General features: G+C 49.4%; 1 protein-coding gene across 3 annotated transcripts in view; it reads right to left on the reverse strand.

Moving 5' to 3' along the window:
* The window catches only part of LOC133347877 (cell adhesion molecule 2-like), a 118,298-nt gene that overhangs the window by 42,607 nt on the left and 49,593 nt on the right, over positions 1-26,098 (reverse strand). For all 3 annotated transcript variants that reach the window (XM_061560597.1, XM_061560596.1, XM_061560595.1), the window contains exons 2-5: positions 25,611-25,637; positions 20,713-20,859; positions 9,610-9,762; positions 7,872-8,009 (exon numbers count right to left, since the gene is read on the reverse strand). In XM_061560597.1, the coding sequence (XP_061416581.1) occupies positions 7,872-8,009; positions 9,610-9,762; positions 20,713-20,859; positions 25,611-25,637 (465 nt within the window). The remainder of the gene's footprint in view (positions 1-7,871; positions 8,010-9,609; positions 9,763-20,712; positions 20,860-25,610; positions 25,638-26,098) is intronic.

Raw genomic sequence — 26,098 nt, forward strand, 5'->3', positions numbered from 1 at the left:
ATAGCTCACAGCTATTTGCCAATCCACTGCTTGATGAAGGTCTCCCCATACACTATCGGTCATGGGGAGGGTTTGGACCATACTTCACCATTTTGGTCAGTGCGGGTTTAAGTGGTGAGGAGTGGTGGGGGAGGGGGGGTACAGGACCAGTTCTGATACCACTCGCCACTGATGTTAGCTGTGTCTGGGAATCGAACTCAGGTCATCGGTTTCAAAGTCCATTGTGGAAATTACTGCACTACCACTTGACCACACGTAATATAACATAAACAACAACAATCTACTGAAAACAACCACTGTAAATATGCACCAAATTAAAATCCAAAATATCATTACTCAAATAAAATGTGTAATTATAATTGAACATAAATTGATGTATATGCATTGATGAATGTATGCATGTATGTATTGTGTATGTATGTGTATGTAATACGATACATATGTTAATGGCTAAAACAAGTCTTTCTGGCATAAATACAGGCGTTTAGATGTTCAAAAACCAAATAAGACACCTATTACAAGGCACTAAGTCTGCATTCATCACACATACCCGTGGTAAGAAATGCAAACAAGTACGCTCTTGATAATGTATCCACCGTCCTTGAAAAACTGATTCTGCTGCACCAGAGGCAGATTATTTCATTCTATCATTCAGTATCTTGAGACTGGAAAAAGGGATCCCATAGATAGTTACATACGCTCATTATGTCCTCAAATATCTGCGTGAAGGCAAGGCTGGGTTGATTGGTCTATTGAAGAATTTCTAGTCACTCCAGCTGGCCATAAATCATGGGTTCTCCTCATGCTATAGTATGGACACTTCACAGACATAGGTTCTTGGTAGGGGCAGATCACTTCACCCAAATGCTCATCAAATGTGTTTTTTTTCGCCCGTCCACGCCTCGTCATACAATAGAACCCGATGCAGCACAAGCGTGCAATCAACGGCCATTTAACTTCGTGGTGGAACTATACAATGCTGCAATCACGCCACCCTCTATCGCCTGTCCTCACCCACGATCTCTTAAAATCACGTATGAAGCAGGCACTGACCCCACGCGGTGCACACAGTCATTTCTGATGGTATTTTTTTTTTACCAGGTAAGGCCCGCTGAGCTATGTTACTCTTTTTCAGCAGCGACCTGGCTATCACAAATGACAGCTCAACTTAGTGACTTATCACGTGGAAATGTTTCGCAGCCAAATACTCTCAACGCACGCGTTTCTCGACGTGGAGGGAAACCCCGGAGAAGCCGGAGGAAAAATCCACGTGACCACGGGGAAAGAGGCATTCACACTAACAACATACAGGTGTCAGGGTCGGGATCAAACCCGCAACCTCCTGCATACAAGGCGAGGTAATTAACGTCTCGCCACCATGGTACCTTGGAGTTTATTGAAACCCCTTTGAAACTCCACAACTGACATCAAATGCCTATTTTATTTTCATTATTTTTTCTTATTTGTTTTGTTGTTGCTCCTTTTTTTTGCGCACAGCAGGGTGTAGTTTGTCCTAAAAGAGACATTGTTTGTAAGAACATCATTATCATTGACGGCTCAGACGTGCATGCAGCGCTGCTGTAAAACCTTCCATGAGCACTTCACAACTTCATAATCTTCATAATCGCGGGGCATTTTCAAGGATTCGTTCCGACATTGCCGTCGACGGTTTTGTTGCACGTGTCAAGATCCCATAATTACAGTTCACCTTTTAGGAGCCCCTTCACATTTGGTTGTCATTCCACCGCGATTGTTTTGTTACTTTCGTCCGTTTCATTTAACAAGCCTCGTACTCTTTGGTTCTTTCGGTAAAGTCACGTAGGTATAAATCAAAATAAATTTAATCACGACGCTTCGGGCGCAACACAAGTGCCCGTCATCAGGTGGAACAACCACAGCAATACATAATTGCCAATTGTTTATTGCTGTGGCTGATCGGATTAGCCGACACTCACCCCTACCCTCTCTGTGATAACATTTACTTGAAAAATTCCATCCCTAAGTCCCGCCTGCTTACCCTTGGGTGTACCCACCACAAACGTATATAACCCTTGGTTGCAGTAGCTCTCTCGCTACATTTCCTCCTCAGCAGTCCGCCTGCTGTATTGTTTCACGTGAAGATGATGGCTTGTGTTGCTATCGAAACGTCGTGATTTATTCGTTATTTTTTCAATATACGTTACTTTACCGAAAAATCAAAGCGTATCAATTCCTGCAGTCACGAAAGCTTCAAATCAATATTGCAATTTGTTAGTTTGTTATTAAACGGTGTGGGAAAATAAAAATCAATTATCAGCATTCAAATTGTAATTCCTTTGTGATGAACAAATGTGTAGTGTGCTAATTCACAGACACTAGGAGGAACAGGTACTCTCTCTCTTTTATTCCGGCCTTCACAGCCTTAGGGGATAACCACACATTGGGTCTGGACAGCCAACATGCTGCTAGACCCACAGCTTGAAGAGGGTGAGGATCACAATGACGACGGCACGATGAGTTCCACTCCAGATCGCAGCAGCCCTGACTGTGAGTCGGAGCTCGCACTATATCCTCAACAGTTTGGCCAGGCTCCGCCCTCGGCCCCGCACCCCTCTGGATCCCCCAGATGGCTCCGTGCCTTGCCCACAGGTGCAACTGGTAGAATGGGTTGTTACCCCTAATTCTATTGTCTACCAATTTCCCAGCGGCACGCGCTCCAGTCACTCATTCCACGTCACTACATCACCCCCCCTCCCCCATGAGAAAAAATAAACCCAGCTGTCCCGGCTGACCTCCATACGTCATGTAGCGGGACGACTAACACCGCAATATCCACGCAACATTCGCAATGGCAACAATCCAGCCCCCAAAATAACAGCAACCCAACGACAAGTAGGGCCGGTCATCTGAACTGAACCATCTTGGAACGGGTCCTTGTCGCCGGTCCCTCTTATGGATCCCACACTGGTCCCCAGGGACCCTGGGGGTGACTCGCAGCTGGCCCAATGGGCACGTCCCCCCCCGGGAGGAAGATGGAGGAGAGGAAGAATCGGGTGGTGGTTGTACCATCCACCCCGGTCAGCCTGTGGGCGGCACCGCCGGCGGTTCCATGGGCATCAAGCCCTGGGATCCTGTAGATGGAGGAACAGAGTCTCGCAGAGGTGCAATCTCCATAAACGTATGTCCGTCTCCGTCGGACACATCACACACCCGGCCATCAGATGGTGGAGATGAATTTCCCTCATGAAGTGGAAAATATGGTTCCAGTCGTGAAGGGTGAACATACCATCGCCTGCGACCAACTTGGATCCGTACACAATGTGGCCTCCTAACCTCAATTTGCTCCACCGGGCCATGCCATGGCCTATGTAATTTAGAAGATGTGCCCACGGGCACCTGGGGGCAATGCAGCCATGCCCTCTCCCCAGGTTTCCATGATTTCCCCGATTCATTAAGTCTAGCCAATTTCTCATTTGCAGCCTGCCGTTTGGCCGAATTTTCCCGGGACGCCCATCAAACATGCACACTGGCTCTTTGGTAATAACCCTGACAAAGCGTTTGCATTGCAGTGGTGCAACCCTTTCCTATAGGTGACTTCGAATGAATAATCCTGCAAGATTTCAAACCATCGCGAGAGTTGCATAGATGGCTGGTCAACGCGTAGCGCATATTGCAAAGTCGCGTGATCTGTGTGTACCATAAACTGCCTACCGTAGAGGTACGAGTGGTACTGTTGTACAAAGTGCACGATAGCCAACAACTCGCGGTGTGTAACACAATAGCGCTGCTATGTGGGGGACAACACCCAGCTACCATAAGCAACCACCATCTCCACCCCATTCTCCACCTGTGACAACACAGCACCGATATGGGTATCACTGGCGTACATATCCAACGTAAATGGCAAGGAGAAATCGGGGTATCGAAGAGAGGGGTGCATTCCCAAGGCCGTCGCGCAGCGCAAACAAATGTGGCCTCCAGCTCCGTCCAACAACAAAACCTCTGGCCCTTTGCCGTGAGAGCATGGAGCAGCTTCGCGATTGTCACAAACCTGGGCACGAAGCGGCGGTAATACGACAAGAACCCCACAAAACTGCGGACCTCACCCACCGATGTGGGGGTCGGCCACTTATGTACACACTCAGTCTTATCATGGTACATGGTGATCCCAGACTCGCTAACAATGTGCCCCAGGTATCGAACCAATTTTTTCTACTTGAATTTCAAATTAGCCGCCCACATTTTAACAAATACCGCACGCAACCGCTGCAGATGTTCCTGGAACGTGCGGCCAAAGTCATCCAAATAGATCAGACATGACTCCCATTGGAGCCCCGACAGTAACAACTCCATAAGTCGCTCGAACGTGGCCGGAGCTGAGTGAAGCCCCATCGGAAGCACTTTAAATTGAAACAGCCCTTGCCGTGTCCGGAATGTGTTTTTTAATGTTTTGAACTTTCATCCAAGGGCAACTGCCAAAACCCTGACAGTAGATACAGGGTGGAGAAAAAACACACCCCCGACAGGGCTTCCAACAAATCGTCCATCTGTGGGAGCGGATACGCACCTGCCACAGAGACTTTATTTAACTTCCGAAAGTCCACACAGAATCGCAAACTCCCATCCTTCTTTTTAACCAGGACAATGGGAGCACCACACAGATTGGTTATATCAGCGGCAAACATCTCGTCGACCGCCTGACGAACATAATCCTTTTCTTTCAGACTAAACCGAAATGAGTTCTGACGAATGGGAGCAGCGCCACCCGTATCAATATCGTGACGCATCAGAGACATACGGCCCATATCGAATTTACCCTTACTAAACACATCGGAGAATTTCCTAAGCAATGCCCGCAACTCACCCCTCTGCTCACACGACAAATCAGGATTACCCATGCACAACCGCGGCCACGACCTGAGTGGTTACATCATCCATTTCCTGACAACACGCAGCCGTCGCGTGGACCAACACCGTACCAGCCTGTATGACTGTGGTATCTAGCCCAGCATTTAATACTTGCAGGAAGGGCTCCTGATCCTCCCTCACTATCGTCTGAGCCCCTACCAAAGTGAGCCCACGAAGGGGTTAAAAGAACCCCATCCCTAGTGATTTTCTGGTTGAGCCGCTTACGCAGCCTCAAGGGTACGAGCATCTGTGCACCTGAGGGAACCCTAGCAGTTTCACGCACCAGAGCCGGAACCACAGCGTTAGCGTTTTTTTCACAGCGTTAGCCATACACCACCCAGTAGGGGACTCCAAAAACCTCAACTGATGCCCCGACGGTAACTCCACACAAACCTGGTCAATTAAAATCCGGACGGGCATCCTCTTAAAAAAATCCATCCCCAATAAACAAGGCACCGGCAACGAACTTGAAACCAACACTAGGCCCATCCTTTCAATATCACCAATCCGTATCGATGCCTTAATTTGGCCCACAATGCCTAAAATCCCACCATTAGCGGCAACACACGAATTATGGACAGGACTAAGGTAACCCACCATCGATGGCAGAGTCCTAAAAATAAACTCGGAAACCATGGTGGCGAATGCCCCCGCATCTATGAGCATCCGCACCTTAACACCCTGCACAAATACCTATACCGCTGTCATGACATGGTGTGCCAGTGCGGTCCATTGCCCGGACCCCCGCGGCCAACCCTCACGCACCGAAGCACCACCTTCGTACCCCGTATCCCTATGAGGGGCAATGGCATGTGCACCCGACCCTGACTGCAATGGGGATGCATGAGGTGGCTGTGTCGGCCAGGTGTGTGACGTATTGCGACCTGCCTTTGGACCCAGAGGAGCCGAGGCCGGCAGGGCGGAGGACAGCAAAGCCGGGAAAAACTTCCGCAAATCAGCATGGCAGCCCCTGGAGATGTGGTCGGGCAGGCCACACCTGAAGCAAGTAACGGGGCCCCGCCATGGTGGAAGCAAGGTCCCCCCGCGCTGGTCCCATTGTCGTCCCGCTCCGACTCTCCCCCGTGGGCTCTAACCACCCGACGCGCAGATCCAGGGAAACTCTCGGTCCTCTTGGTCGCCCTCTTCTCCCGGAACTTCAGCCCCGGCCGCCACCCCGGCATGTCGTCGCAGGTTACAGTGGGCCTGGATGCATCGGGCTAGTTGAATCGAGGACAGGTCATCCTCCTATGTGGCCGGCAAAATAACATTCATTTCCTGTGTCAGCATCAACAGTTTCTCTAGCACCAGAAAATCTAGTCCTTGGGTACGCATCCTGGGCCAGCGACAGCAGTGCACTGCGGAAGGCGAGGAGTGTCTCTGTCTCCCCCTGACTCCGCATCACGAATTTCCGCCACACATTGGACGGCGGATCAAAAATTGCCGCTAACTGGGCGTACGCCTGACGCAGCATCATTCTGTTCACCTTGGGAATGGAAAAAAATGCCACCAAGGCTGCGCCATCCAGAGTGGTGGGAAGAATACGTAGCGCCTCCGCATCGGACCACCCCGCAAGCTCGCAAGTGACGGCGAACCGCCGCCGGAAGGCCGCCAAATCACCCCTCGCAGCCAAAAATTATTTGAGAAGCGGCAGCTGCTGCACGAGGGAAGGTGCCCCCGGATGAGCTGTCGGCGGCAGGTTAAATTCGGCGGGACCCGATTCCTGTCATCGGTCGGCAGTGATGGCGGAGTTGCCCGCTCGCCACCCCCAAGCCGCAGCTCCTTCCTTTGGCTCTTCCCTACCCAGCTGCCCCAACAACATCGACACTGTGGAGAGCAGCCCCACGATGCGCGTGTGAAGCGCCCGCAGCCCTCCTTCCGCTGCCCTGCCGGGATCGCCACTCCGGGGCCCCCCACAGGGGTTCCGGCTGCCGGCCTTGCCCGGGAATCCTCCTCGCCCGAGGATATGTGGGTGAGAGCCTTCCTCTTCGTGGGTTTTGGCATAGTCTATTTCCCCCTCAATGATTCGAAATGAAAATTCCTAACAACCCTACAATATATCAAAATAAAAATTGTTAACACTCCTGACACCAAATGTAGTGTGCTAATTCACAAACACTAGTAGGAAGTACTCTCTCTTTTATTCCGGCCTTCACAGCCTTAGGGGATAACCACACACCGGGTCAGGACAACCAACATGCAGCTATACCCACAGCTTGAAGAGGGTGAGGCACGATGAGTTCCACTCCAGATCGCAGCAGCCCTGACTGTGAGTCGGAGCTCACCTTGTATCCTGAACAGCGTGGCCAGGCTCCGCCCTTGGCCCCCGCACCCCTCTGGATCCCCCAGAGGGCTCCGTGCCTTGCCCACAGGTGCAACTGGTAAAATAGGCTGTTACCCCTAATTCTATTGTCTATCAATCTCCCAGCGGCACGCGCTCCAGTGACTCATTCCACGTCACTATAAATGTATCAACAATATTACCACGACTAGTTTGTGTTTTTTTTTATCTTAAATGTATTGTATACTTACATGCAAAGTCTTCATCACTCTTGGCCCAAGCACCCAAGGCTTTCAGTCAACCTTCGCTAAGTAGGTCGCTCATTCTCCCCTGCTGTCCTCACAGTCTGGAACTCCGTTCCCCCAGCAATCCGTGCTGTCAACTCCCCGCCCTTGTTCAAGTCCAAGACCTACCCTTTGTCCCTTTGTCCTCTGCCCACGACTAACCACTTCTTTACAAGGTAACCATTTCCCACCATTACAGCGTCTGGAGAAGCGGTCACATCCATATAATTCCGAACATCTTTTGTAGGCCCCTGTGAATCATACGCTTTTGTATTTTTTTTAAAGCAACCGCACGTTGGTGTGTAATTGTACGGGTGTGTCTCCGAGCGGCCTGGCTGATAAATCACCTCGGCAAGGCACGCATTTGAGAGAGCCTTTGCGGCAGCAAAAATGCGAGCGTGCATAATGACACCCGTACCAACCTTCGATCTCTTTGTTTCCACGAAACCATCGGATGTTCGCCACGGGCTTACTGCCTCGCGTCCGGCATGTCAGGCGGACCCGGTCGCCCTGCTCGATCGGCCCCTGGATGCTCGACATCACCGGCTGCTTCGGGGGCACTGTGAAGAAGCGGCAAGAGACGTCGTGCAAACATAATAGTCTGACTTAATCCGTGATGCAGATTAGATTTTTTTTATATCTCGATTGAAAACTCATTTCTTTAGAAGTGTTTTTTTTGTGTTTAGTTTGTTGTCCTTCGCCCCCACACCTACAATTAGCACGGTTGGCTACGTACGGTGCGAACGAAGTTTAACATACGTACATACATTTCATTTTAGAGATGAAGACATTTTGTAATAATAATTATATTCACGTGGAAAAGTACATGATGTATGATGAAATTCAAGTAGAATATGCATGCGAAGTCTTGGAGGACAGCGCAAGATTGAGCATAATTTGGTCCTGATAGGTACACACTGACGATGTATTTTTAACAGCATAATTATCTCGTGGGCTTGAGATGTTGTAAACAAGGGAGAGAAAAAATAAACATCGCGGGCTCGAGATTTCTCATTGCCAGCATGACTCAGGTCGTGTTTAAATTTACAGTACGAGCACTTAAATAAAAAAACCTCCACAGCAATGAAAGGCTACTCCCCTAAAGCGTTAGTTTAATGGCGAAGACTCCATCCTCCGAGGCACTTCTCAGCAATGAAGTCAACTCCTAACACATTATCGCCATGACCGCTTACATCAATGTTCACATTCGTAAAACAGCACCGCACAAAAAAGGTTTGAAACAACGAGCAAAGTAGAACTCTCTGCAATACACTTCCGCTTCATAATCACGTTGCTTTTTGTTGTTGTTCTTTTGCCTGGGGAACAACACTATTGGAAATTTGCACGGGCGGTGCGTCGCTGTAAATCTGCAGCGCAGAGCAATAATTATACTCCATGCAGATATAAACTGCAAAAAAACACACAACAGAACTTATATGTGGACGATAATTTTTGTGTGGACACGGCCGGGGGTGTTTTGTTGTGGGGGAGTGGGGTGAAGGGGGGGGGATTGAGGGAGTGGGGTAATGTGTAGGGGAGAGTGATGGGGGAATGGAGGGGGGGCACGTGAGTGGGGGGTGTTTGGCGGTGGGGGAGTGGGATGAAGGGGGGGGGATTGAGGGAGTGGGGTAATGTGTGGGGGAGGGGTGGGGGAATGGAGGGGGAGGGGGGCACGTGACGTGAGTGGGGGGTGTTTTGTGGTGGGGGAGTGGGGTGAAGAGGGGGGGGGATTGGGGGAGTGGGGGAATGAAGGGGGGGCACATGAGTGGGGGGTGTTTGGCGGTGGGGGAGTGGGGTGAAGGGGGGGGGGTAATGTGTGGGGTAGGAGTGGGGGAATGGAGGGGGGGGCACGTGAGTGGGGGGTGTTTGGCGGTGGGGCAGTGGGGTGAAGGGGGGGGGTGAGGTAATGTGTAGGGGAGAGTGATGGGGGCATGGAGGGGGGGGCACGTGAGTGGGGGGTGTTTGGCGGTGGGGGAGTGGGGTGAAGGGGGGAGGGATTGGGGGAGTGGGGTAATGTGTGGGGTAGGAGGGTGGGGGAATGGAGGGGGGGGTGTTTGGTGGTGGGGCAGCGGGGTGAAGGGGGGGGGATTGGGGGAGTGGGGTAATGTGTAGGGGAGGGTGGTGGGGGAGGGTGGTGGGGTCACGTGAGTGGGCAGCTACCGAGGATCGTGACGTAGGTGGAGGCGAGGCGGATTGGCCGAGTGAAGAGCGCGCACGTGTAGTCGCCCTCGTCCGAGAGCGTCACGTTAGAAACGGAGATGTGCAGCTCGCGGTGCGTGTGCCGCACCAGCTCGATGCGCACGTCCTTCAAGGCTGCACGGCCACACGCAGCAACAACAACAACAGCATTAGCACCAGCAATGGCAGCATTAGCAACAGTATCATTAGCAGCAACATCAATAGCAGCATTAGCAACAGCATCATAAGCAGCAGCATTATCAACAGCATCATAAGCAGCAGCAGCAATAGCACCAGCATAAGCAGCATTAGCAAATGCATCATTAGCAGCAGCAGCATTAGCAATAGCATCATTAGCAGCAGCATTAGCTTCAGCAATAGCAGCAACAGCAGTAGCAGCAGCAATAGCAGCAACAACAGCAGGAGCAACATCAGCGTTCACAGCAGCAACAACAGAAGCAGCAACAGCAGCAGCAATGGCATAAGCAGCAACAGCAGTAATAGCAGCAGCAACAAAGATCCCCCACATAGCTTGTTAGCGAGCACCTATGAAGGCCGGAATGTCACACGAGGGGGTGGGTGGCCAGCACCACGCCCGCCCGCTTTTGTCTCCCCCACTGCTGATTTTTTTTTGCACACACCGCAACAGGTGCTAATTTACGGCTGAGTCGACCTCGGGGAGGCCCAGGATTGGTTATAGCTATCCGTCGCTGCTTTTGTTCTTGAGCATGAATCGAACTCGGCGTTCGCAGTGCAGTGCGCTAACCACTGCGCCACCGCTCCCCCACGGCAACGCACACACACAGAGCACGCACATCCGGGGCCGCGTTCTTCTTGCACCAAGTCACCACCCGGGTCATCGGGCGAACAGTCGCGTGGGGTTGAAACATTTATGGATTACTTCGCACAAATCTCTCAAGTAGATGGACCGACTGTGAGTCCTCTATAACCGATAAGCTGCCCGGCAAATAAGGGTGTCCTTTGTTCGCAGTACGAGTGCGAACGCTTATTAATGCTCGACTGTATTAATCGGCTGTGTAACTGGGTGGGCCGCCTCGGATTAAATTGGCAAAGCGACGTGCGATTAAAAAAAAAAAGAAAAACACTTTTAATTAACTATTGGCAACAAACGTTGGTGTGCGTGGTTGAAACAGTTGGTCCAACGTTCCATGTCTACTGGGTACAGAGTGATAATCTGGACTGGTTCCATAACCTCCACTCCCTATCCCCAGCCCGCACTGACCGGCATGGTGAAGAATGTTGAAAACAATTCCCATGACTGTAAGATCATGGAGAGGCCTTCAATTCAGAAGTAGATTGACACGTGTCTGTTAATCCAATGCATTCATTGGTATATAGGTGCAATGTGGTGATGACCGACGGTCAAAGGTCAAGAATAATAATGGAGTTGCAGCCAAATAAAGGCACACGCTCGATAGGTTTCATCTGTCGAGGAGATGGAGCGATGAAACCAGTTCGTGTGCAGGTGCTGCTCGGATTGTTACATCGTAGGGTCATGAGAGGTGGTGGCGGCGGCTTGGGGAGGCCTTCACCCAGCAGTGGATTGACCAAGGATGTCGACGATGATGATGATGATGCTAACATTCCAGGGAAATAGGTGGATGTCTACAAATGTGAATTCAATTATCAGTGATGGTCTCTGAGCCATTGTCACTGGGAGGAGCTCAGCCTTGAGACTTCAAGTGGACGATCAACAACAGTTGCTTCGTCCTCCCTCTGGACAGGTTTCCTTTCGCGTGAAGCAGACGGAGTCATCGCAATTCAGCCATTAGCACCGCTCTGAAAATCCCACGGTCGATGTTTGCGTCCGATTCTTTTGGCTCTCGGAGAGAGAGAGAGGGACGCAACGTTTCCCACTGACTGGCCTCGAGGGAGATAACTGGCCTGGTTTTGGGTTTTGTTTTTTTTCAGAGCGAGGCTTTAACGAGTAGACGCGGCTAATCGTCGTGCAATGTTCTGTCTCGAGAACGCGCGTGCACAAACGCACGCGCATAGCGCAGGGGGGTCACGTGCGTGGGGTCACGTGCGTGGGGTCACGTGCGTTGCGCACGGGCCGCGTGCAATCTGTGCGCGACGCGATTCCTTCGCTTACGTCGCCCCAGGGACAGCACCTGTGCTTGGAAACTCGCAAAAGTTTCATGTTCAACAACGCGAATCAGAATATTCCATTATTTGTGGAGGAACCCGATGAGATGTAAAGCTCTTTTTCACAGATCTCCAGTAGGGCGGGTCAGAACGTTACAACAAGAAACCATACAAAAACACGATATGGTTGCAAAGTATAGAAAAGGTTATCAAATGACTTCAAAATATACACACATAAAAGCTATTTTTTTTATCTTACCAGGTAAAACCCACTGAGCTATTAACTTTTGAATTGGAAGCGGCCTGGCCACAAATGATAGCTCAATAAAGTGGCTTATTACGTGGAAATTTATAGCAGCAAAATATTCGAAATAATCTAAATGCATTTTTTGTAAATGTGGAGGGAAAAACCGGAGGACCCGGGGAAAGAGAAACGCAAACTCCAAATAAACAACAGGCGCCAGGGTCGGGATCGAACCCCCGAACCTCTTGCTTACCAGGCGAGGGAGATCACATCGCACCAATGATGTCACGCCACACGGTAATTCGCGTATCGCTCGAAGAGAGAGAACCACTCGGAGGTGCGAGGAGCCGCAGAGAATCAGGAAAGGCGGCCACGCGGTGATGAGCCGGTGCCAACAATAGCCTCGTACAATCATACATCTCGATTGTTTTATTGTTGTTGTTACTCTTCTTCGTCAAACCACTTCTGGATGCGTCTACCCATGTTGTGTTGGTGATTGGGCCTATTTGACCATGCTTCACCATGCCGCAAAGCGTAAGTTGGTGATGGGGGGGGGGGGGGGGCGCGGGATGGGTGGGTGTATGTAAGTACGTTGAACTTCCTTCGCACCATACAAAGCCATCCGTGCTAATCGGAAGGTGCGAGGAATCCAAGGTGCCGATGTCGATAGCATCATCACTGATGCACGACGTGGCTGGGAAAACGAACTTAACATTTTCTTATCGCGGGTATAGTAAAACGAGCAAATTAGAGGCCACCCAATAGCGTAAGCAAGCAGGGTTTAGGAAAAACCATTAAATACTGATATTTAAATTACTACCCAAAGCAGCAGAAAAACATCTGGACGCTCCGCTTTTAAAGAGTAAAATTTTCGCTGCGTCTATCGTCATCCTCATCACCGAGTGTCGACGCCCACGCCGGAAGCTCTCTCGTCTTTCGTGACCTCCCTGTGCCCATCGCGTCCCGGGCCAGCCGCTCGCGCTGTCCCACCAAACCCACTCGTTTCCTAAGCCCAGACTCTTCTATCTACGTTGAACTTCTTCCGCAGCGTGCGTAGTCAAGCATTCTCCCTTGCAGAATCAGACTGTGATAAATGACGCCTTTTTTTTTTACTATATCGTTATTCAAGAACCCAGAATACAAAGTAGATTTCGAAGAGGGCGAAAAGCAGCGGGAAACAGTGGAACAAACCCGGAGCGATACACCCTCAAAACGAGGCACCGACCCGGGGCGTCTTGGCTCGCTGCCCTCCCACGGTCAGGGTAACAGTAGGGGTAACAGTAGGGGTAACGGTAGGGGTAACGGTAGGGGTAACGGTAGGGGTAAAGGTAGGGGTAATGGTAGGGGTAATTGTAGGGGTAATTGTAGGAGTAACGGTAGGGGTAACAGTAGGGGTAACGGTAGGGGTAACAGTATGGTTAACGGTAGGGGTAATTGTAGGGGTAATTGTAGGGGTAACGGTAGGAGTAACGGTAGGGGTAACGATCAGGAGCAGGGTATTCATGGGGGGAGATGGAAGAAGGGGGGTTGGGGGCGATATAATGTAGCCCAACAGAACGAGAAATAAAACAACATCAGGTCATGGTGATTGTTAACAACCAAACAGCCAAACGCGGTCGGTGCTTTGAGGGAAGGCGAAAGAGCGCGTGACGTCTTTGACAAATTCTCCAACGTCGCCATCTAAAAACTCCGGGCCCTGTGTTCCCCCATTACATTCTCGGCTGTACATTACCGCAAATAATTCAGAGCAGTTACCGACGTAGCGCGGCCGTTGAAACAATGGTGCGAGTTTCTTAAATCTCGCGCCTACGTCCACCCCAGCAGTATACAAAGGGTACGCCGTGGTGAGTCGATCAGCATATCGCGTCTGGTGGGGTAATGCATGTTGGACTTCTTTCACAGCGTATGTAATCAACCGTGCTAAGCGGAGGTGCACGGGGAACTAAAAACATAAAGCAATTGCAGAAAAAAACGAGTTTTCAATCTCGATTAAGAAGTGCATAGCTCCAGTGGCTTCCTATTAATTATCAGAAGGAAGAGCGTTCCAGACAGCCACAAAAGCGCGAGATGCAACGACCACATTTGTTGGATGGTTAAACAAAAAGCCGCCGCTGCCGCTGCTGCGAGGGTGACGGGAGTTTTGCGCGATGGTTTATGCCTCTTGACGAGATCAGCTCGAGTTAAGTGTGGGTACGACGCAAGCAGCCGTCCTCAGGTGAAGAAACAGAGCTGTCGAAAAGACAGCGTCTTAATGAACACTGCTAAGCTTGGCAGCGTATTTTAAGCTGGGTGGGAGGAGGAGAGAGCCTTGACAAAGGAGTTTACATATCAACAGAGGAATTTAGCATATTGATGACAAATGCAACCCCATATCTGCATTTGTCATCAATATGCTCCCAAGCTTGGCAGTGTTCATTAAGACGCTGTCTTTCCGACAGCTCTGTTTCTTCACCTGAGGACGGCTGCTTGCGTTGTGGCCGCAACGTCGTGAGAATTTCATTTTATTATGTTGAATTTTTATTATTTTATTATTTCCCTTCTACGTGACTTTACCGAAAGAACCAAGAATATGAATCCCTGCAGTCATGGAAGCTTTACATCGAAAAGTGTGGGTACTTTCACCTGTTCCAAGTTGTTTGGCCAGCATGCACGAGTAGGCCAACATTTCCAGGAGAGGGGAAAGTCTTTCCACCAAGTGGTCGCTGGCCTGTACCCTCCACCTACTACCAATGTAGAATATTACAATAGGGACGAAATGCTGGAACGATCTCGAGAGTTGTTTCAGTTACCATGACGCTGACAGGGAAAAAAAAATATGAAAACAGAAAAAAATCGTGGTACATGGCGAAAAATCCTGTTAGGAGTTACGTGATGAAACTGTGATTGATAGACACTTATTAGGAACCGTGGTGGCTTGTAATATACGGCATCATTATATTCGACATCTCATATTTGAGGTAGTGATATTTCACAATTTTACTGTGAATGAGACGTGTCATTTAAATGAGCTCCTGCGCATACAAATAAACAAATAAATACAACATTGCAGATTACTTTGGCAAGCCCGTGGGCTGTAATGAGAGAATGATGACGACAATAATAATGTCAACTTGTAAATGCGCAGCACCGTGAAGAAGAGAGAACGCGACAAGGAACGACAGCCAAGCGGCGAGATTGCTTCAAAATTCCACCCACAAGCTCTGCAGGCCTCTATATATTAAGGTGTTATCGATCAATTGATGAATGTTTACACGTGAAAGGATATCGACGCACTCAGGTAAAACCCACGTGAGCGAGGGAGAAACACTCTATTCCATATAGATGGAACAGGTGTGTGGGTGGGGGGGGGTGATCCACATTTGCTGTACTGCCTTCTCTTAGCGAGCATAGGGCACATATCCTCTTCGACGCTCGCGGTAAGGGAGTTTCATACAACATCTGACATCTGCGTGCGATCCGCCGACCCATTTGTGGCTGTGCAGCATTTCGGGGGGCCCTTTTGGGCCCGTGGGCCCGTCCATAAACGACGTCAAGCGATTTTGGACGATTTTTGACCCCCCCCCCCCCCTTGTCGCACGGCGTCACAAAAAGTCAGACCCCCCCCCTAAAATATGACATCACAAAGCTCTGCCCCCCCCCCCCCTAGGTGCGTGACGTCATTTATGGACGGCCCCTGTGCTCAGCATCCGTGATTTATACAGAAAAAAATTAACCCGTAAAAACAAAGTTTTTCACTATAAATCCTTCATATGCGTGGCGGCTAGAGTCCTCTCGTCCTCTGGCTTGAAATGGCTGCCACCTATGGGTCAGATGATTGCCTGCCACCATTAAGCAATTGATAATTAAATATAATGCATTTTTTCCTAAAAAGTGTAAAATTTTGGAAAAAAAGATTTTCACGAAAATACATTGTCACGCACAACGAGTCTGTGTGCAAAATGTCAGCTCGATTGGATCACGGGAAGTGGGTTAAAAAACGACCGAAAGATTTGCACGGTCGTAAGCAAGCAAGCAAGCAAGTGAACTTAATATAAAGGATTTAACAAGTAAACCCGTAAAAACAAAGTTTTTCACTATAAATCCTTTATATGCATGGCGGCTAGAGTCCTCTCGTCCTCTGGCTTGAGATGGCTGCCACCTATGGGTCAGATGATTGTCTGCCACCATTAAGCAATTGGTAATTAAATATTTAATTTGTTTTCCCTAAACAGTGTAAAATTTTGGATTTTTTTTCACGAAAATTAATTGTCACAACACAACGAGTCTGTGTGGAAAATGTCAGCTCGATTGGATCACGGGAAGTGGGTTAAAAAACGAGCGAAAGATTTGCACGGTCCTAAGCAAGCAAGCAAACTTAATATAAAGGATTTTAAAATATATTCGCCTGTGGAGGACGCGGGGATCGATCCCGCGACCTTTGGCATGGGAAGCGAGGGCGCTACCAACTGCGCTACTCCGCCACGGCCTGTGGAGGGGTTACGCTCTGGGCTCTTACACTGTGACGTTCAGCCAAAGCCATGAATGAGTTCTATTTGAATATATGTAAAATATTTTTTTTGCCTAAAAAGTGTAACATTTTGGGAATTGGTTTTCACGAACATTAATTGTCTCGCACAACGAGTCTGTGTGGAAAATGTCAGCTCGATTGGATCACGGGAAGTGGGTTAAAAAACGACCGAAAGATTTGCACGGTCGTAAGCAAGCAAGCAAGCACGCAAGCAAGCAAGCACGCAAGCAAGCAAGCAAGCACGCAAGCAAGCAAGCGAACTTAATATAAAGGATTTTAAAAAAAAACACCCACACGCACACACACGCGGCTTTTAGCGCGGAGCGGCGCCTGGAGCCGAATAAAAAATGGGCGTCGGCATTGTCGAGTGGCTAAAAAGCATCGAGTTTTAAAGAACAGCAGCCACGTGAAAAAAATAAAAACGCGCGCCACAATCGGAGAGCGTCGTAGCCGTGGCCGCGTCGATGCCGACGCGTCACGCATCGCGGGAGGAGGGGGAGAGAATTGGAACGCGGAGGGGGAGAGAGGAGGAACGTTTTCCAAAGCGCTCAAGAAAGTCTCGTTCATTCACACGACGACGACGAACAGTCGCTGGGGGCCCCCCTCCTCCTCTCTCTCTCTCGGCACTCCGAGAGCAGGGCCTGGCCCCCCCCCCCCCCATCCTCCTCTCTCTCTCTCGGCACTCCGAGAGCAGGGCCTGGACCCCCCCCTCCTCCTCTCTCTCTCTCGGCACTCCGAGAGCAGGGCCTGGACCCCCCCCCTCCTCCTCTCTCTCTCTCGGCACTCCGAGAGCAGGGCCTGGACCCCCCCCTCCTCTCTCTCTCTCAGCAGGGCCTGGACCCCCCCCCCCTCCTCCTCTCTCTCTCTCTCGGCACTCCGAGAGCAGGGCCTGGACCCCCCCCCCCCTCCTCCTTTCTCTCTCTCGGCACTCCGAGAGCAGGGCCTGGACCCCCCCCCCCCTCCTCTCTCTCTCGGCACTCCGAGAGCAGGGCCTGGACCCCCCCCCCCTCCTCCTCTCTCTCTCTCTCTCGGCAGGGCCTGGACCCCCCCCCCCCTCCTCCTCTCTCTCTCTCTCGGCACTCCGAGAGCAGGGCCTGGACCCCCCCCCCCCTCCTCCTCTCTCTCTCTCGGCACTCCGAGAGCAGGGCCTGGACCCCCCCCCCCCCCCCCTCCTCCTCTCTCTCTCTCGGCACTCCGAGAGCAGGGCCTGGACCCCCCCCTCCTCCTCTCTCTCTCTCAGCACTCCGAGAGCAGGGCCTGGACCCCCCCCCCTCCTCCTCTCTCTCTCTCGGCACTCCGAGAGCAGGGCCTGGACCCCCCCCTCCTCCTCTCTCTCTCTCAGCAGGGCCTGGACCACCCCCTCCTCCTCTCTCTCTCTCGGCACTCCGAGAGCAGGGCCTGGACCCCCCCCTCCTCCTCTCTCTCTCTCAGCAGGGCCTGGACCACCCCCTCCTCCTCTCTCTCTCTCGGCACTCCGAGAGCAGGGCCTGGACCCCCCCCCCTCCTCCTCTCTCTCTCTCGGCACTCCGAGAGCAGGGCCTGGACCCCCCCCCCCTCCTCCTCTCTCTCTCTCGGCACTCCGAGAGCAGGGCCTGGACCACCCCCCCCCCCCTCTCACTCACTCAGCCCTCGAGGCGTTGAGCCGTGCGGGGAAAGGGAAGTCCACTTTAAAACATTATTTAACGGTTGGTTTAACTTTGGCGTAAAAAAAAAAATCTGATTTTGTTATTGGTGTTGTACGCCTTTCAAGGGATCCCTCTGCTAAAGGCGCGTTCGAGACTTGCTCTCAGGAATAGAGGAACGCTTAAGGCCCCCCCCTCCCCTGCCGCCACCCACCAATTCCGTGTTGTACAGAATTTAATCTCTCTGTACGACGCGGAAAATGCAATTTTGATCTACAAGTTTCCATCCTGATGGTGAATTGTATGCACTGTGTTAATAAAAACGTTACAAGGTCTTGTATCCTACATCTGTAAACGATTTTGATATGTGATTTTTTTTTAAACCGTGCAATAACACAGCTTGGTTATAACCGACGACGTCTGCCCCCTTGCATCTTCTCTCGCAGTTGCCCACATTAGTGGCCTTGTTCGCTCTTTCTCGTGCAAATCCATTACCGTGATCCAATTAGCATCTTGCAAAGGCAATCATTCAGCAGTCAAATGGCACGCGGCCCCATGCTGGGCATGAGAGATGCACGTTGACTAGTTGCGGATGAGAGCGGTGGAATGTCTTTAACGGGTGACGTTGAAGGTTTTATTTTTGGTTCTTTGTGGAGGTGTGGATGGTACAGACTAGGGCTGAACGATTTTGGGAAAATATCTAATTGCGATTTTTCTGACAGATATTGCGATTTGATTTGCGATTAAATTTTTGAAAGTCAAGCTTCAGTTCAATATTCACTGTGTAATAGATTTAAAACGTGTGATGGAGCATTACCACATGATACCATCAAAATATGAACTGCTCTATATATTGTAATGCAATGATGATAGCTTAAAATATATAAATTGCTTCCAACATGTATTTATTAAAATGTTTTTATTGAAATAGAACAATCACACATAGAGCAATTGTTAAGTTAAATAAATAAAGTTATAATAATACAAAAATAAAACAATTCCAATGAGAAAGTAATAGGACTTTTCAAATCGCAAAAAATCGCAGCATTTGCGATTGTTTTAAATTGCGATTTCGATTTGAAATCGATTAATCATTTAGCTCTAGTGCAGACGCTTTCGTGACTGCAGGGACTTAAAAAAAATATATTGCTGTGGATTTCACACCTGATGATGATTGCTTGCGTTGCAGTCGAAACGTCGTGAGACTTTTATTGTTTTATATTTTTATTATTTTATTATTTCCCTTCTACGTGACTTTACCGAAAGAACCAAGAATATATAACCAACGTTTTTTTTTTGTCAACGCCGCCCCGATGAATCCATTAAAACCTCGCCTGGTCAGTGGCGGTGGAGCCACAACGCTTTTATCCGACAAATCGTCGGGGTGGAGATTCTCGATTCCCCCGCGGCGCAGTGAACTCCCTGCGGGAAGCAACGCGGCGAGTGCTGTTGCCATCGTCTGGCCCATTATTCATTAGTCGTTGGAGTTTTTTTCCAAAATATATTTTTTAAACAAGTCTTGACATTCACAGACCTTTTCATCGGTTACAGTGATCCGCCCTCGCTCTCCGCTGCTGCCCGCCCTATGTGGATGTTGCCACTGGCAGGACCCTATCCACGAGACGTACACCGCTAATGCGCGCGATCACCCAACGGGAATATGCGAGCACGGGGCTCGCTCGTCTTTTTCATGAAAAAAAACTAAAGCGGAAAGTAAGAGCGCTTTCGCAGATATTTCATTGCGATAGTGAACTTGTTGAACAACGCTACTCTACCCAGAAGCTTCCAGGGCAAACCGAAGAACGACAACAAAGGTCACAGAGCAAGCCAATGCCAATGGAGTCGCCGAATAAAAAATGAAGCCCGCAAATGTTAACATTCTTTCGTGAATACGCGGTATTGTTATTTGACAGCTTATTGGAAACAGTCACAATCGCTCCGACTGACTTTCGGCTATTTGGGAGAAATAAGCCATCGCAACGACACTCGAATGCCTGTGCTCACCCTATGACTCCGGTCGTAAATGACGAGAAACTTATCAGACAGAAGAAGCAAGTGCAGACTAGGAACAAACGAGCATCATAACAACAACAACAATATAATAATAAACACGCACAAGGCGAGGTGTCAAATTGCAAAACGTGGAATTGCAACTGTACGATCGGTCTTCGCACAATGCCTTCCATGGCAATCACCGCACTGCTCGCATAATGCACGTGGTTTTGTTTTTGACATCCAGACCTCGAAAGAATCAAACGCGTGGCTGTTTTATTTTCGACCACTCAGCGGCAGGTCAATGAGACAACTGGACAGAGCATAGCCATCATTACAAACAGCAGAATTAGCAACACAACTTCACTTGCGTATGAACAAAAATAATAATGTTACACTGCGCCGTAACAAAACGTCTTAAAGTGCAGTGATTTAGCCTAGGGGACCCCTGAGCAGAAGCTTGTCGCTGTGTGGCACAAGGTGAACACAGCACCTGCCATCAAGTCAAGTGGGCATGAGCCTGCCTGGAGAACCGTAATAAACGTTTCACCCGCTTGATGTGGAGTTTCTCCAATTTTCTCTGGTGTCCGTTTTGCCTGGTCTGGCCATCGTACCTTTCTTGTTCTCAAAGAAGAGAGTTTGCTGCGCCGGGTTGGACCACTGGATGGGCGAGCCGTCCGTGTGGTCCACGTGGCAGCTCAGCTGCAGCTCTTCTCCCTCGACGAGTGTGCCATTGCGGTTGGCCCACGCACGTACGTGGCCTGCCGGAGCGAGAGGGAAGGGGGGGGGGGGCACATACAGCGGCTCTCATCGGTGACTCGCGCTCTCTCTCTCTTGCTCTCTCTAAGGCTTTCTTTCCGAGCGGCGAGCCCTCTCTGCCAGGCGCTCGGTAACGAATGCGGCGAGCGGCACCGATGGGAATCTCTTGCGGTTTGAAAAAATAATTACATATTTGCACACGTACAGAGGAACTCAGACGCGTCAACTCAAATGTATATCAAGTCGGCTTTAAATAAATAATGTCGAGGAAATAGTGCGAATTTTTTTTTATTTAACTAAATTTCCCCTAGCTTTTTGCTCTTTTGAAAACAATTAAAATCTGTGATAGACCTTTGTCAATCCATTGCTGGATGTAGGCGTCCCACAACACATCTCGGACACGAGGGGGAAGGGGTTGTTTGACCATACTTCACCACGCTGATTAGTGATGGAAGCCCTGGACCGGGCTCAGATAACACTCACCACTGATCTTACCCAAGGGCAGAAAACTCATGTCGCAGGCTTTCACAGTTCAAATGTTCACTAACCACTGACATCACTTCACCCCTTACACATTTTCGAGTCATGTTTCATCTATAAACCTTATTAAATACATTTAAGTATCACCGTCATAAAGAGTGTATGCATTTTTTTATATATTTTTCAATTATTGCCGAACATGAAACATTTTATTACTCTGCGAAATTACAGCGAGAGTGGAGAGGTGGCATCACAGTGATCTGGGTACTGGGTTCTGATCCCAGCCACTGGAGTTGGATTCCTGCTCACAACCAGTTCTACCCCCCCCCCCCCACCTCACCAACTTGAAGTGACTACATTGATGAAGTAAAATAAAATAAACTTTTATTTTACAAGGTAAGGCCCACTGAACTATATAGATCCTTTTCAGAAGCGACCTATACATCACAAATGATAACTCAACGAAAGCGGCTTATCATCGCGTGGAAACGTATGCAAATACTATAAACGCACGTTGATTCTAAATGTGTTGGGAAAAACCGGAGGGCCTGGAGAAAAATCCACGAGACTACGGGGAGAGTGAACGTGCAGACTCCAAATATACAGGCGTCAGGGTCAGGATCGGACCCAAGACCTGCTGCATACCAGGCGAGGGAGATAACATCTCGCCACCACGGTGAACCACCACAGCATCGAGAGGGCTTCATCCATACAGTGGATTTAGAATAAAAAGTGCTCGAAAAAATGACACTAAATTTCGAAAAGTACAGAGAAAATGCAGTTACCAAATATGAAGCGGAAAGTTTGTGTCACAGCAAGAAGGATGCGTGACAATGGCCATCGCTAGACCAGGAGGTGATTCGCTGCGGATCTCCAATCACACTTTGTAATTTTCTCTGCAGCTTCCTCTCCCTGCTATCTCCTTCCGTGGCAGTGGGAACTCGACACGTGCACAAAACGATCGCCCGATTTGATTGCATGCACAGCGGTAGAAGGAACGTGTCCATGATTACAACGAGTCAACTGCCATTTTTTTTTCGTTCGTGTGTGTGATTTGGATGGCTGTAACAAGTCCGCTTCTGGAAAGAAAGCAACTTTTGTGTTGCGCATAACTACTTATTTGAAACGCATCCACGTTCGAAATGTATAAAACGTCGGTATTCCGCTGCGATTGATTGCGCTGTTGGTGCCATGCCGTGAGATGTAGACATCTCCAATTGGAACTCTCAAAAAGTAGTGCACCACCCCCCACCATGTAGGGAAAGGCCTGTGGAAGATAATAATGCGGAACTATTTCTGAGATCACTTTGCGTGCTGTCTTATCCACATTCAGGGCTCTGCACATGCTGCTATAAGGTGCCACGGTGGCGAGATGTTAATTGCCTCACCTGGCATGCATGAGGTCGTGGGTTTGATCCCGACCCTAACGCCTGTATATTTGGAGTTTTCATGTCTCTGTCACTGTGGTCGCGTGGATATTTCTCCGGGTCCCCTGGGGTTTCCCTCCACATTCAGAATCAACATCGCGCATTTAGAATATTTGGCTGCTGCAGATCGCTTCTGAAAATGAGCTGTATAGCTCAGTGGGCCTTACCTGGTAAAATGAAAAGTTTCTTTGGGTTTCGTTTAAACAGTTTGATTGAAAACCTAAACGTGCATTACGCAGTGCCTGGCAAACAGGTTGAGACCATAATACGCTGTCCGTTTGAAAATGCAGAATTCTCGTGGGTGGCTGCCAAAATTCCCACCCAGGATGTTAGTGGTTCCGGTTCAGTGCTGCAATCGTCGGGCTACCCAGGCACCTCTTGCTTTTTGAATCGCATTGAATTGCATTTTCAATTTGGAAAACTTTAATATAATCCTGCTCCACTTTTTAGCAGCTCGCTTTCGCAAAAGTAGATTTAAATGAAAACAAATCAAAAGTCACACATTCTTTATGCAACTTTTAAAATTCACATTTTTAGGCTGATATATCGCTCACGTTGTTTTGTATCTGTTCATTCCCGCCGGTGTGCCTGATTCCGATTGCAAGGCTGTGCCCGGCCCCTCTCAAAGCCGCATGCCAAAAAGACACATCGCGCCTCGACTGGAGTTTTCGGAGTTAATTTAAACGAGGAACACAACTCGGTTTAATCTAATCACGAGCGCAGCCACCGGTCAACCAACGTGGGCACGAACGGCCCTCGACTGACACAAGATAGCCAGTTGACCCCGACTGATTATTTCTTTAAATGTTTTACGCCCTTCATTCAATCAGGATGGAGCCCCATTGTGGATTCATCACTGCCCGGCAATGAGAGACCACGGACACATGGGGACGGCGGGTCGCAGCGCCGTCACCTTTCGCTCGCGCGCGGTGACGTTCAACTCCCGGCAGCGTTTCAGCCACGGCATCGCCACAAAATGCTGCACCCGTGACAATGACGATGAAACCGCAGCATTGTCTTGGAATGCCCCCTTGCACGGTAGTGAATATTGAGCGTCAGCTTTACAGCGCTTGGTCAGCCCCGACTGCTGAATGAATGCCCCACTCCCCTGGCGCTGTGTCGGCGGTCAAGGGGCGGGGGGAATTGTTTGGCCGGGTTGGTGAAGTGGGGTGGACAGGAAAGCAGGTGAGACGTCACTTGGCACTGACGTCACTAGACACTGATGTCAATAGCCACTGACGTCATTAGGCACTGACGTCACTAGACATTGATGTCACTAGGCACTGACGTCACTAGGCATTGATGTCACTAGACACTGATGTCACTAGCCGCTGACGTCATTAGGCACTGACGTCACTAGACATTGATGTCACTAGGCACTGATGTCACTAGGCATTGATATTACGAGGCACTGACGTCACTCAGGCCACCAAATTAATTGTACAGTGCACTGATCACTTTGGCACCATTCCATTTTATTTTATATTAATTATATTTTTGTTACAATGATTCAGATATCACTCGCCACCTATGTCGGCATTGGCCAGGGAATTGAATTCAGGTGGCTGGGGTTCCAGAGCAGAATTCGCTAACTACGGTGAAACTGCCTCTACCCCTCGGCAAACAACACACTTTGGTAATTTCGTACAACACTTGACCCACGGCTGTGGGAATTGAACCAGCTGACCCTCGCGCAAACTGGCCCAGTGGCGAATGTGCTGACCGCTGAGGCTATCAAACCGCTTGCATTGAAAGACAAAAATGCTTAGACTTCCCTTTTTTTTTCTCCGTGCGGACGGAATGGCTAGCTCATAAAAAGTGAGTTTTCTTCCAAGTAACAGCGCCTTCAATGACTTTCACATGGGGATCCGATCTTTGTTCCCATGCCGTGCAGAAAGCCACGCAAGCACAGCCCGCGAGGTGTTTCACTGGGGAAATTAAGCTCGCGGTTTTATCTGATATCAGAAATTAAATGCTAAATCGTGTCTCAGGAGAGCAGGCTATTGAGGGCCTTATGTCAAGGCCACATTAAGAGCCCAGAGGATTTCTTAAAATGACGTTCTGTAGCAACAGTGCTGAATAGAGCATGCAGAGTGAAGATACGCTGACACCAAAAGCTCTACTCGACCACAGTACTCTACGGCCTTTAATAGCTCGTACTGATACCAACTAATACCACAGGCTGTAGTCGGACACATGAAAGAGGAGGGTCAACTTTAAGGATGTCTTTCGAACAAATATATTCCAAATAAAATGTGCCCAGTCTCATCAGATGTCAGAAGTAAAGCAGAACTGATCCTGGTTAGCACCAGGATGACCTTGCCCCATGCACGGTGAGGTTGCCGTCGGCATTGGTCAGATCTTTTGACGCTCAGGCGGGCCTTCCAGAGTAAATCGTCACAATTGTTAAGATTGCATTCGGATGTTGTAGGGTAACAATCGCGCCTCCGATCAGCACGGTTGGCTACGTACGCTGCGAAATACGTTCAACATACGTACAACAATGACATTAAGGCAGCCAGATATATATTTTCAGAGCGGCATTTTTCCATGCGAGCTCTGCGGTGTTTCGCTCAACGCAGCGCGAGACTGTGGATGAGAGCGCGGGGGCACACTCAAGAATCTTCTCCTGTCCCGATAACAACTCAAGTTTTGTTTTTATCCTCGGAGCACTTACCTAAAATAAACATGGGCACGCACGCGCACGCATGCACACGCATGCACACGCGCAACATCAGCAGCCTGCGTGCGCTGCGAGCAGGTTCAGTGTGCGAGTGGGAATCAAAACTACGACGATTAACGGTGCAGCGCTGCACGGTGTTTAAGTGCGGCAACACTCCACTTACCCTTGTTGTTGTTTTTCTGGCTTTCCACTGTCCCCACCCGCCGACAAGGGATCGCAGCAGAAGAGAGGAGAGGGAAGACACACACACAAGGCAATTCATAATTAAACCGCGCACACTGCCAGATATTTTATACATTATTCATTTAAATGTAAAAAAATGTATGTTCACATTCTTTTTTCTTCACGCAGTTCCAATTGACGGTGCTTCAAAGAGATTGAAAATGCCTTTTTTTCCCTGTCTTCGCTCCTTGATGCGGCTTTGACGTGGGATTAGAAAGAAGTTACCTGAAAGAAGGGTGTCGGCGAGAGTCCGTTTCATGTTCAGGGTCTTAGGCGATGAATAGCAAGACATTCCGCTCTGATATTGATATCTCATCACTTTCTATAGCTACCCTCGATTTATACTTCTTTATTATTAGATGGGTTTAATATATATATGTGAGACAGACCTCTTTGAAATATACTTTCATAGTATTACGGCATGCTTTT

This window comes from Lethenteron reissneri, chromosome 26 (assembly GCF_015708825.2).
Source record: "Lethenteron reissneri isolate LAM-NWPU_2019-01 chromosome 26, ASM1570882v1, whole genome shotgun sequence".
In the NCBI taxonomy this organism is placed as follows: domain Eukaryota; kingdom Metazoa; phylum Chordata; class Hyperoartia; order Petromyzontiformes; family Petromyzontidae; genus Lethenteron; species Lethenteron reissneri.